The 13,933-nt window shown below is 41.1% G+C and overlaps 1 protein-coding gene across 4 annotated transcripts in view; it reads right to left on the reverse strand.

The window, feature by feature from the left end:
* Positions 1-13,933, reverse strand: part of ARHGEF12 (Rho guanine nucleotide exchange factor 12) — a 92,589-nt gene that overhangs the window by 39,893 nt on the left and 38,763 nt on the right. For all 4 annotated transcript variants that reach the window (XM_060283106.1, XM_035140229.2, XM_035140228.2 and 1 more), the window contains 8 exons: positions 10,285-10,383; positions 8,973-9,022; positions 8,283-8,340; positions 7,235-7,413; positions 6,608-6,685; positions 5,006-5,125; positions 4,396-4,530; positions 1,069-1,140 (listed from right to left, as the gene is read on the reverse strand). In XM_060283106.1, coding sequence (XP_060139089.1) covers positions 1,069-1,140; positions 4,396-4,530; positions 5,006-5,125; positions 6,608-6,685; positions 7,235-7,413; positions 8,283-8,340; positions 8,973-9,022; positions 10,285-10,383 — 791 coding nt within the window. The remainder of the gene's footprint in view (positions 1-1,068; positions 1,141-4,395; positions 4,531-5,005; positions 5,126-6,607; positions 6,686-7,234; positions 7,414-8,282; positions 8,341-8,972; positions 9,023-10,284; positions 10,384-13,933) is intronic.

Here is a 13,933-nt window from a genome sequence, read left to right on the forward strand (position 1 = left end):
TAGAGTTTGCCCCTCAAGTTCAAGGGCACTCAAAGAAAAGGACAAAACACTTCAAACCCACATGCTGCAATCCTTGCTCATTAAGTTATATAATCCTTCTAACTAAGTACACATAAGACAAATACATGGGCCCATAGCTGCTGTTCAATGCACAAACCAATAGCTGAGTCAGACCATTAATCTATCTAACCCAGCACTATCAAGGAATTGGCAGCTCTCTCATGAGGAAGCCCTGCTTTCTCAGACCCTTTTAAATGAAAATGCTGAGGAATGAACCTAGGAATGTCTGCCTGTGCTCTGGCACAGACCTATTAACCCCTCCCTTCAGGCTTGCGCTGAGTGGCAATTCTCAATTGATTACAACAAGAGAGTTGCTCTGATAAATACAAAATCCTGGCTGGCACATTAGGAAGCATTCAACAAAAGACAATAAAATAAATGAATAAAATCTCTTATTTTACTCCTCAGCCTTTTCTTCTCTCAAATATATTCCGCACGGCAGCAGAGGTTAAGGATAAGACTTGTCCTTCTCCTAGATAGGTTGCTTTCCGAAGTTGACGCGCCCCACTTGCCCCTCACTTCCTTCTACAGCACATGCAAAAACCTTCTTGACTGTTGGACCCACTATTGGTCTTGTCCACTCAATCCACCATTGCCTGTCTTTGCATGTAACAGAAGTTCCTAACTCACTGAGGGTTTGAGACCCATCAGCTACCCCAGGCATCCCCAAACTGTGGCCCTCCAGATGTTTTGGCCTACAACTCCCATGATCCCTAGCTAACAGGACCAGTGGTCGGGGAAGATGGGAATTGTAGTCCAAAACATCTGGAGGGCCGAAGTTTGGGGATGCCTGAGCTACCCTCACCTGATTTAGCTGGCCAGTCATAGCAGTTTCCCAGGGCGTGGCCACTGTCACATGCTGACAGCTTCTCGGAGTCACTGGTGAGAGCTGAGTGCAGGGTGGGAACCAAAAGTGGACAAACAACCCCAGAAGGAGCATGTCCCACACTATATATACTACCCCTCCCCTAACACCCCATACACCCAAAATCTTTATCATACACTCACAGTATCTTGTGTCTCACTCTTCTCTGGGCTCTCATCCAGATAGATCCGTTCCTTCAGGCCACCCCGGGGACTCTGGGAAAAACAAAGAAAGTTTTCTTCTCAGTGCTTGCAGTATCAAAAAATGGGAACAAACAAGAAAGGATGGTCCCATGACTCCTGCAATCATACAGTTGTAAAGTATACATTAGAGCTAAAACAACATTAATGGGCACCACCAGCATCATATAGTGTATATGAATAACCAAGTTCTATATTCTTCTGCAATAGAGCAGAACTTGTTAAAGCAGCATACTGAGGATGCTAAAGAATGGTATAGTATCCTCTCCGAGATACTGTTATCTCAAAATCATTTGGCCTTAAAATCTCATTGGGACATGAAAGAGAAACAAACTTAATTTTAGACATAAAGCCTTCGTGATTTCTGGCTTGCTCCTCTTTTTAAACACTGTTTTAAAAAAAAATCCCGCTGGCAACACAATCTTGCACATGACTACCAAGATGTAACATCCACCTAGTTTTGCTGGACTTATTCCCAGTGAGTACAGTCGTACCTCCGTTTACGTAACCCTGGTTACGTAAACTTCGGGATGTGCGCGTGGCAAACCCAGAAGTACTTTTACCGGGTTTCGCCGTGCACACATGTGCAGAAGAGGTCTGCACATGCGCAGAAGTGGTCCTCAGGTTGTGGAAACCTTGGGATCCAACCGGACCTCCGTAACGGATCCTGTCCGCAACCGGAGGTACCACTGTATAGCAATTGTGGCCTAAAATGCACCTCAGTATTAAAAAGATAATCAAAGTTGCCAAATGATCCACTATTTAACTGTAATTATTTATACAATGCTAATACTTCATCTTAACCATGAGAAGCCTACAAGAAATTTTATGCAAATCTCTCTAAGAATTTAGCTATGCTGTGGTTGTTTTTTATGCCTAGGATCCTCATCCCACTTTTTAATAAATCCTCATTTTTCTCTCAAAATTATATTTACTAAAATTGTGTGCATGCACGTGCACACACACTTACTTGAAAGTTTAGGTAAATAACTGTTCAACTACTTTCTTAGAGTAAAGAGAAGAGCCTCCATTTCTGGTAAATTCCAAATTGCAGTCATTTTTAAAGCTGGATTATGGTCCTGAATTGAGTCTTCATTCTTTAACCTGAAAATGCCCAGTGATATGAAGGCTACCAAAATGTCACTTAATAGCAATCATGTTTCAAAAGCAAATGAAAAGGGAACATCACCCTCCTCCCCAAAACAGCCGGTACAGAATTCTAAGTTTTAGATTCCACCACCACCAATTACTTCCTGCTTATGAACTTTGTAGAAGTCATACAAATAGCATTTCCTATTTGTAACATGTACAAAAGAAAATCATGGCAGAATAATGTATGTACAGCCTAACATGAAAAGTGCATTTGTGTGTATATCAAGTATTGTCCTATTTGTATGCATGTATAATAATGCATTTACAAAAATAATTTAAAAACCTCTGCATTTGTTAAAGACTGATATATGTACTTTGATTGCTGCCTCAGAGACAATCTTCCACATTTACCGTGTGAAGATCTTGAGGGATAGCTCATTCAAAATGGTTTGCTGTGTGCCTTCACAGCATGTGGCAATCAATCGTAATAAGTGTATTTTGCTTGGCAGTGGGGTGTCAGGGAAAAAATCACTCTGTTCTGCTCAGGTGAGGAAAAAAATGAAATAGAGGTGTGGTGATAAGAGACCACCCACTGAAATTCCACAAATGTGGCAAGCAACCCACTGTCCCCATAATGCACTAATGAACTTCCACAGCAGCAATGACTGCAGATGATTAAGGCTATTTTTGCTTATCAGATTCTCTGCAGAAAAGGGAAATCTGGATTGAATGCTGTGATGATGGCATTGTAAGAATGCTGGGGGGGGGGACTGGATGTACAAATAGCAGCAATTCAGCTGTGACTCCACAAAAAACTCCTCTCTGAAAGCATTCCAAGTGTATAGCTTCAAAGTACTTGCTTCTGCCAGGCTAGGAATCTAGTGTTAGAAGTATATGCTGTCACAAATTCACATCTGTGTGGTACCATTCATAAACATGCCAGTAATTAACGGTTCGAATCCCTGTGACGGGGTGAGCTCCCGTTGCTTGGTCCCAGCTCCTGCCAACCTAGCAGTTCGAAAGCACGTCAAAAGGCAAGTAGATAAATAGGAACCGCTACAGCGGGAAGGTAAACGGCGTTTCCATGTGCTGCTCTGGTTTGCCAGAAGCGGCTTTGTCATGCTGGCCACATGACCTGGAAGCTATACGCCGGCTCCCTCGGCCAATAATGCGAGATGAGCGCGCAACCCCAGAGCCGGTCACGACTGGACCTAATGGTCAGGGGTCACTTTACCTTTACCTTTAATTAAAACTATCAAGTTTACAATAGTGTCACAGATTTTTAAAAGTTAGGTGATAGAGGGGAGGGGAGTGAGGTGACGTAAGACAGTCACTACCCAAGGGAAAATACCATTTAGTTCTCTTGCTTTAAACCTGGAGATATATTAACCTAGGCTAGTATGGAATGGTTTAGGTTGCCCTGAGCCCTACCCAAATATTTAAATTCACAAAAAACAGTTGGAAAGGGACTCAGCTGTCTGTGGTAGGAATCAAGCTCCTGCCCCCTCCCTTTAACACTCCTGCCCCTACAAGTTTGAGTCATTCTAACCACAAAATGGCTTCTAACATGTTCTGAAAGGTACTGTTATTCCCCTTGGTTCACTAGGAGAGGCCAGCATTGCTGTTCTCTGCACAGCAACTGGGTGCGTGCCAGGAAACCCTGGGCTTGAAAAACATGGCACTCCTTCTCCAGGCTGCCAATGAAGACTCGCACAGCAGGCTTCCACACAACACTGGGTTCTGTCCTCATACTGTTCTTTCTAAGAAGAGTATGCAGACTAACAGCTTAACCATTTGAAAGGTAGGAGAGACAACAGGAAGAATACAGAAGCAGGAATTATTTGTAGGATCAAAACTGGGCTTGAAAGGTGGGTTCAAATTCCTGCTAGGCCAGGAGGCTCACAGGGTCATCTTGGTCAAGTCACTCACTCATAAGACCTTTTTGCACATAAAGTCACCTGGCACGTTTATGGAGGAAGGCAGGAGAAACAGGATAGAAACAGCAATTTTTAAGGGGGTTGTCAAGTGACAGTGGACACTAAAACCACCACAACTCTTTCAAACTGGGCCTCACTTGCTTCTATCAGAACAGGGGATTGGTTGCCTTACAAATACAAGATACTGGCTGAGACAATCCTCACTAATCAAGTCACATGTTGCTTCAAGCAAAGTGCTCACCTCAGCTGTGTCACTATTTAACTGGGAGCCATCACCAAAACTGCAGTCTCCTTTGTTCAGCCCATCCCCGCTCTCGGTCTCTACCTCACTGATCTGCAAAGACTCTGTCACAGACTTGGAAGATAAAACTCCATCCTGTAAATAGACAGACATGGGTAAGAAACAGCAAGCACCCCATGCAGTGATGCTTTAACAAAAATTTTACAAGAGTGAGCTATATCAGAAGAGGGGCATGTAAAATTTTGCAGGTCCCTGATGAGAACTCTGCAAAACACATCTCGGCCTCTAATTTAAGGGATCCCCAAAAAGGGCCAGGCATAAATACAGCTATATTTAACCCTACTAAACCATTTGAACAAGGAATGTGTGTAATTACTCATAAAAAGGCTTTAAATCCTCTGCATAATGATCCCCTCATCAATCATCAGTTTCTATGCGCTCAATCAGAAATGAGACCAAGCTTTAACTTGTGTGTACTTTAATTTACTGCACTCAGAGAACACTACAAGCTTGTGCAAACTGGCACAGACAGAGCTGGGAACAGTTTCCTCCTCCCACACAACATTCCCTTCTAGGATAGTCTGATCAAGACTGCAAGCATTCCCATTACCTGAATGGAGCCTGTTGCCTTGGACAACTGTTCCTGTAGCTGAGGGATGTGCTTCTTGGCTTCCTGGATCTCCTTGAGAAGTTTTGGAGTGGGAGTGCGGCCGTAATCTTCTTGCAAGGACTAAAACAATTTAAAGATTTGGAGAATCATTCCATCATTATGATCCCCTGGTTGTATTTATAGGCCAAGTTTCAAATACAAATTAAGCCACGTTTTCAGCACCCACCCTATTCTTGTGACTAATTTGTTTTACACTGTTTTTTAATATTGAATGTTAAATTGTAAGAAATAAAAATAAATAAATACTATTCCTACTAATGCAGTCAAGTTCAGTGAGATAATTTCGGAGACAAAAAGGGCTGAAGGTCACTGGGAGGCCACAGACAAGGACTCCTCAGCCTTGTAAAGATAAATTAGTTTGAATTGGTGAAGTGCTCTGTAGTATACAAAAATGTGCCAGATATAAAATGACTAAAAGTTGTATATATACGGACATAATTCTGCAATCACACTGAAGACTAAAAACAGCTCTATACAGGTTTATATAGCCATTTGTCCCCTTTCCCTCCATATTAGCAACCAATGATTCAAGTTAATGTAATGGCTGGGATAAGGAGGCAATGTGCCTCCCAAATCTGAAAATAAATTAACTTGAAACATTGCCTAAGAATAGTAAACTGCACTAATATTCACTTCCAGAGATCCTGTGACTTTTTGTTTCTCTAAGGCAGGGGTCGGCAAGGTTTACCTCGCCTGGGCCGGTTCACTCCAGTGGAGATCCCTCCGTGGGCTGGATCATGCACGTGCATGGCCCCGCGATTTCTGGCATTTGCGCAGACACAATTTTTGGCACCGCGGAAGCGAGTCCCCACGCCGCGCTGTGCCCATCTGCAGCCATAGGTTTATTGTGTATCATATGACTGTATGTGTTTTCATTCCACAGTGTGGAAGTGACGTAGACAGGATGTTTGTCTTACGTGTTCCTGAAGTGGAACTGTTGTTCCTTTGTTCACTCTCTTTACTGCCTGTGATGCTAGAGAGAGGGAGCCATAATGAAGAGCTCCGAGTCTGTTTATATGTAGATAAACTAGCTTAGCCAGAATGCTGTGCTGCTGAGTCTGTCACGCAACTGTGCAAACCTCTGCGGATCCCTAAAGTGTGCTGGTGCTTCACATCACCGGTCACTGTGACGTTCGGGCTGAAGAACGCTCAAGAAGCTCCCGAACGATCTCCCAGGAGGGAGGGAGCATGCCAGTTGGGTATGTGTCTCTGCCATGGCCTTACTCTTGAGTAGGCACCCTCCTGGACATGCTGACAGCGCGCAGGGACTCGCCAAGTGGGTGGCTCAGTTCGGGGGCGGTTCATGGGCCGGTTAAACGACCCCCGTGGGCCGCTTGTAGCCCATGGGCCTTAGGTTGTTGGCCCCTGCTAAGGTAACATGAAGATGCCTGCCTGAGAAACATTCAATGCAGACTTAATCTTAGAGCTTTCAAATGTACAATCATTCATGCATTGTGCTTGGGATTCAGGTGTTAAACCAGGTTAAATGGCCAATTTAGGAAGCAGCATTCTTTTTTTCTCCAAAAGATTCCTCTTTGGTACCTGTAGCCTCTCCTGCTCCTTCTGAAGCATCTTCCTCAAAATCTCCACCTTCTGGCTATGAACAATATTATTTTCCTCCTGATAAGAAGAGAAGGCAAAACATAATTACAAGGCAAGTTCAACTCTTCTCAAACAGATCTTCTACAAAGTATTCTAAATTGCTCACAGTATGTTAAAACACATTATAAGTTATCCATACTTATTTTTGTATTTAAGACAACACAATCACTGGGCTAATTTTATTTCTTAGAAGGGGCATGTTTGTTGCAATGTTGCATTTTCATTATCATGTGATCCTCTCTCCTTGCCTTCAGCAGAGAATCAAATTTATGGATGACAGATGGGCTGGAGAAAATACTATTTCAAGCAGCAGCATAACAGATCAACAGCAGTGCCACCCACTGCTATCCCAATTCTGCCTCTGTCTCATGCCTCCATATAAATACAACAATTTGAGTTCTGTGGCAATGTGGCTAGGCAGAGAAATATATATTGTAACAGACTAATCAGATGCATCTCAGGACTTAAGACTTTATTACGGTACCATTAGAGTGGTTGGGGCAGGACAAAGGACATTTTCATACCACATAGTCTAACCCACTTCTCCCCAAACCTGCTAGATCTTACCCCCATCAACACTGGGCTGGTAATTCTCTCTGTGTTTCCAGATGTTCCAGGTGAGTGTGGAGATGTCATGATGGGAGACATATGTCCAAATGCTACTGGATCCATCTCAGAATCAGCCAGTGGAATCTGGGGCGACCCAGGTGGGCGCCCTTGCACAGTGAGTGCTACATAGGAACCCGCTGCAGAGAAAGGACAAAATTCCATTTATTTTTGTTCTTGTGACCAGAGAGGAAAAAGTCTATCCATTCAGAAAACCAACTTCTCATGCTAAGATACCTGCCACTACTACCAACTGAGAGAACACATGCAAGCAAGCAAAGCCCACTTTAGTTATTAAGTATCAACCCAGGATTCCTAAAGTGTGATGCTTGTCAGGGTATTGTGTACATTACAAAGGTGCAACAAGAGGGAAGCAGATTCCTTCTGTTTCCTCAAGCACCCACCACATGTATACTTATGGCACTGGAGCACCAAACAATGTGTGCAGTACCACAGGAGCAGAGGAAGCACAGGGTTGTCCTGGGCCAAATAATCCCTGTTTAAAGAAGTTGGTCAGAAGATCATTCCACCTGCTTCAGCTATAGTGCAGGGAATCAGGACAACTAAGCATGACAAGCACAGGTTTAAAATCAACTTAATAATGTTGACAACAAGAAGAATTAAATGTGAGGGACTGTCAGATAAGCAACTTTTCCCCTAGCTTTTAACAAAATAAGCAGCGGAAGTCATCTGCTAGTCAAATAGGTTTAACTGTCTCATAGACCTTGAGGGTTTTTAAAAAAAATATTTATTATTATATATTAATTTTTTTACTGCCCTATACCCACAGGTCTCAAGGTTCATACCCACAGGTTCATAATTTTCCAAATTATGCAAGATTCCATTTAATACTATGATCCTGAAATGCACCCCAATGCCTTCAGACAGTAATAGAGCAGTATCATGGCTAAAATCCCGTTACAAACTGCCCCCTGGCTCAACTGGGACAGTTCAACCTCCATGATTAAGCCCAGGGAGAACAATAGCAGTTTGTCCTTAGTTTACTCACACTTTATCAGCTTCACCACCTCCAAATGGTTTGAGTGAGTTACCAGAGTCCCATTCACCTAGGAAGAGGTAATAGCTGTGTGAATTTGCATTTTCAATTGTACATAACATGGGTCTTCCATGCTACAAAACTGAACTGATTTCACTTCCTTCATGCCTTTTAACAGGAACTATGCTCCAACAGCATGATAGACAAGAATGCCCTGAAATATCTAACTAAAACAGTAAAAGATTTTCACCACAGGCATCAGAGAGACAATTTAACAACAGATAAAACCTTTGGAGTTATACTCTTAGATTGTTTTAGAACCAAATATTCACTTTCTTGTGATTTTTAATGGGAATGAGAAACTGAGAAACTGAAGTGAATTCTGGCTCTGCCCTCTTCTACACACACGTACAAACACCAACTCTATGCTTAAAGACCTTTTTGTAGACATGAAATTGAAGCCTTGTGCAATTTACATCAGCTTATAAAGCAAGGTTATGAAACTAGAGTGCTGTACAAAAAAAAGCATCTCCCCCAAAAATACCTCTTGCTCATTGCCAATTCTAAATATAGAAAAACACACAGTGTCTCAAATGTTCCTGGGCGGTAGATTTTGGCAAAACACTGTGATGACGACCACGGAAGCATTCTTGTCACTCTCCAGCAGCAATTTACTCTTCTAATGACACTAAATGTTCTCACCTTAATAATTCGGTCACCAGTTTGAACCCCAGCCCGCATGGCTGCTCCATCTAAAGGGAAAAATCAGCCATTTAGAACTCAACACATTTTTGTTCCCAGTGTTCTTCTACTCTCGTGTCCAAGCCAAACACACCTTTCCCTTTCTTGCTATGCAAGGCCCACACCCTGTAAAGACTATGTATGCTGTTCCAATGGCACAGATTGTCCCCAACTGCAGACCATGCCAGACCATCACCAGCATGAGCCACAAAACCTGCTTTGCTGGATTTCATAAAAAGGACAGTCCACTTGTCTACCTGCCTACCTGCTTCTGTTTTGGGCCAAAATATACAATGTGGAAGGTTATCATGCAGCTGCATCCAAGCCTTCATTCTGCCTTACAGAAAGAAGACCTTTGCCACCTACAATTCCAAGAGCCTATATATTCTAGGAAATTGATGATTGGTTGCAATCTGATCTTCTATCAGATCAAAATGACCTGAGAACAACAACAGTTGCCAAATTTATCGAGGGTGCAATGAGACTAAGGGCTACCTTTTAAACGTCAACCATAGTCATATGATCTTTTTATCCTTGTTGTTTTTAATTCTATATTGCATGTATTTTGTTGCTATGGCTGTTGGCTATACAAATAAAGTTTACTGAATTTATTGAATTGCAAGTAGAACCATAACTAATTAGTTTCCTTCATAGCAAAGACAATAAAGCACTTCTTTTATTTCAGTCTCTAGAGTTGCACTATTCTCCCAATATGCAATAAAGCAAGGCTTTTTCCTCATGTAGGCCTCTATCGACTACAGATTAATTTTTGTCTCTAGCATACTTATGATCACTTCATAAGAGATTTATATACTTGGCAGAATACCCAAATACAAATTCTATGTATTGCATGTCAAATGTGGAAATCCTCTTTTTCTATGCTTGTCCCTTTAAAATATATATACATACAGAATTCACAACCGAAATACACAGAATGCTATTTTCTACATGGGTATTGTTCTTCAAACACAAAAATTCATATGAAAGACTTAGTGCCCTTTTGCATGTTAGAATTTTAGTGGAAACACATTACAATATTCAACCTATTTGCACATCTGTAATGTGAAACAAAACAATCATGTTCATTTTACCTGTATGCTACATAAATATACTGCTAACAATAAGGGTCAATGGAAGCTTTCTTTGCCATGTTTCTGAATGCATTGTAATGTGAAACATGCATATTCAAGTTTCACACTGCAAGGTACAAGCAGACACACATGTATTCACTACAACTGTAATACATGGAATTGCCCTGAACGAGCACCCTCACCTTCTTTGACGGACTGTACAAAGACAGGATTGTCTCCACTGACGGTCAGCCCAAATCCATTTTCATCCCGCTGGATAATAACACAACGCTGGACAAGACCTGCATAAGGGGGAAATGAAAAAGAGACACAATATAGGCATCAAGCCAAAACCTCATTTTGGTTAGCAATAATTGCAACCTACAGAATGTGCGCAAAGGGAAGCTGCAGGGTGGACATGGAAGGAGGGAAAAAAAACCAACAATGGGAGATCAGTCCATAAGCAAGGTAATTACTACAGAAGGTTGGCCATGCTTACAACATTGATCACATGACACAAAGGTATAGTAAAGAAAGGTAAAGTACACAGGCACATCAGCCACATCATCAACTAACAATAACCTTTGGAGAAGAGGGCAACTTAATGATTCTTTTTATGAAAATAAATAAATTATACTTTTCATTTTACAACAAACACAAAACCTAAATTTGAATTATTCCACATCATATTTTGACTTCCCTCCCCCTCTTTCTTACATTTATACTGTTTTCCCCTGCATTTCCAAGTTAACGGGCTCCTTAATGATACTGCACATTTGCTCTCTTTCCAATGTTTTCTACAAAGCACCTACAGTTCCCATAAAAACTGCTTCCCTTGCTAAAGCTGTGCACAGGCTCACCATCCTCAGGTTTGTAGTTGTACATTTCAAGGAGAGCATCCCAATATCAGGGAAATGGCCACCAAAAAGCTACCAAATTTGATATGCAGTGGGAGTGGGAGTCCAAAACATATGGAGGGTATGACTTTCAACAACCTTGACCGTTGGCCATGCTGGTTTAGGCTGATGGGATCTGTAATTCACAACATCTGGAGAAAACCAAAATGGATAACCCCACTCCAGATATTCAGATGGGCTGAACAAACCACACACTAAAAGCGTACCCTTTTTAAACAGAAATAACCTGGTAAAGTATTAAAAGCTGTAATGTAAAATTAAGCTTTTAAATAAAGCCAAAGAACTCACTGACTTGTCTATCTGTAATTACCATAGTCTCCATTTCTAGGCTGATTGCAGAGGGTGGGGAGAGGTTCCCCTCTTCTCCAGCCAATAGGAAACACAGGCTACTGGCCTCACAGCAAACCAGTTTTAAAAACCGCCTTCTGCCCAAACAGTTTGACAAATGAAGGCCAGAATGAATGTCTGTCAAGTGGTGGCACTGAATACAGTATTGTATTTCACGATTCACCTGATCTCCATAGGTGACTAGGAATTCCATGCAAGTAAATGAATGGGCTAGCAACACATTCTCTAGTCACACAGATTTTTAATCTTTCTGGTTATACATCTGAAGTTCAGTATAAAACTTTAATCATACTGGATGCAATCCAGATTTATCAGAATCAACTGAGAGTTTGCCATTGCTTTCCAATCAAAAGTGGATTGCACAAGCAAGTAGCAAGCAACATTGAAGCTTTGCCTTGTAGAAAATCCTTTACTCATCTTCCCAACCCCTCTTAAATATTGCTTTTACAACCTGCAGTTTCAAAAATGTATATGAGATATTTATGAGGATAGATGAATAAAAGAATAAATTAAGACAATTTGGAGTATGCAGGAAATGACAAAAATAAATGCAAAGAACCACAGACAGAGGGGGAAGGGAGTCAAAGTTTGAAATGTTAGAATGTTTGTTGAATAATTGTAATGTTTATAAATGAAAATAATTTTAAAAAATAAAGTACTACTTTTACAGATTGCTTTTTCCTTTGATATTTGTTGCTTGTCTTTTAAATGCTGCAGTACATGTAGGAAGCAGCCCTATAACCAAGTCAGGCCATTAGTCCAGCTATTTCCTTGCAGCGGGGGTGGGGGGAATAAAAATCCTGAGGTAAAATTCTCTTTCAGGTAATTGGCCAACTGGCTTGACAAAAGAATCATGTAACAATAAATCAATATTCAAGTATTCAGTAAAAGAATAGCTGTATTTCTATCAGTACCATGGGCTATTTGTACAATGACACATGGGAAAGGTGAGAAGAAGCAAAACCAAAAGCATAGCCCTGTATAGAAGCAACAACTCAACAGTATTACAGTGCAGCATTCTGAACTATTATTTGTGAGCTTATTATTACAGTAGCAATAGCTCACACACTACTTGTAGAACTCAATCAATTCCATTTGTCCAGTGCTCAACTTACTTATTTATTTATTTATTTATTTATTTATTTATACCTAAAATAGGTATAGGGGACCCAGGTGGCGCTGTAGGTTAAACCACTGAGCCTAGGGCTTGCTGATCAGAAGGTCGGCGGTTCGAATCCCCACGATAATTTTGCTCCTTGTTCTTGCTACATATTGCAAGGATGTAGGAGGCGTAAAATGAGGGAAAGGGGCAGTACAAAATATATAGACTCCTTTAGCATTCATTTAGGCAACAGAAAAAAATGGCATTATAAAATATAGACATGTAAACTCCCCCCCCCCAAAAAAAAATATAGAAAAAGAGTTTAGGACTAAGAATCTCAGATTTAGTCTTTATGTAACACAAATGCTTTGCAAAAATAAAGCTGAATAAAGAAAACTGTTGAGGGGAGGGTCAACAAAGTCTAATCGAGTCATCCTCAACCCCCAAATTATCTGCCATGAACATGAGGTGGCTAAGCTTTTCTGGAACAAAAACTACAATTTATGCCAAGAACCTGATTTCAAAACCATTCCTTGAACCTCTTAAATGTCTGAAATTACAGGTATTGAGAAACAGACCACAGCAATATTCACCACAACACAGATTCAATGTGTAGGTATCAAACTCTGCTATGGAGCTATTTCTCTAAAACAGGGGGGAGGGGGGGAAATGTTTAGTCTTTGTCGGCTGAATATAAGAGAAACTGGCAATGTTTAAAAAGAAGAATGCAAAAGACACCTTGTATTATCCAGGAGTTTAAAACCACAGTCCCTGTTTATGTTTTATGTTATATCTCATATCATAAGCAATCAAGGAGTGTGAACTTCTCTCTCATTCAAAACAGGCATCTCAACAGCTCTCACCTTAAAAGGGTAACTGCAACACTTCTAATCAATTTTACCTGTTCAAGACATTTCCCTCAGTAATATCCAAAGACAAGCAAAAGAGGCTGCAGTCATAAAAAGCATAGCATTCTCCACTTGCAGGCTCTTAAATAGCTTGACCCCATCCAAAACAAATACTACAAACTTTTCCACACAAATAACAGCACCAGTAGGAAGAGGGAGGAGGGGAGGAAGAGAGCCAGCACAGCAAAATAAAGGAAAGGAATGGGAGTCACACAGATAAATCCTAACCAAAGACAAAGTTTCTGCAGGAAGTATGAGAGGAAGCAGAAAGGCTTGGGTTAGGAAATCATGTTTCACTCTACATTCATGAAAAGCCAAGGCACACAGTAAAGGCAGGGGAAACAAAATTTAAGATTGATCCCAAAAGGCACACAGCACAATTCCTGTAATCAAGACAGATTAATTGGTTACTTCACAGAAAAACTGATGGCAGTGGAAAGTTTGCACTACCATACTGAAGTTCTGAATGATACTTAGACCAGTATTCAATACAACTAGCACTGGGATTTCTTCTGACCTCTAAGGTAGCAATATTGTCATTCCTCCATTTTGTACATAGCAGAAGGATATGCAAATA

Source organism: Zootoca vivipara, chromosome 15 (genome assembly GCF_963506605.1).
Source record: "Zootoca vivipara chromosome 15, rZooViv1.1, whole genome shotgun sequence".
Classification (NCBI taxonomy): Eukaryota; Metazoa; Chordata; class Lepidosauria; order Squamata; family Lacertidae; genus Zootoca; species Zootoca vivipara.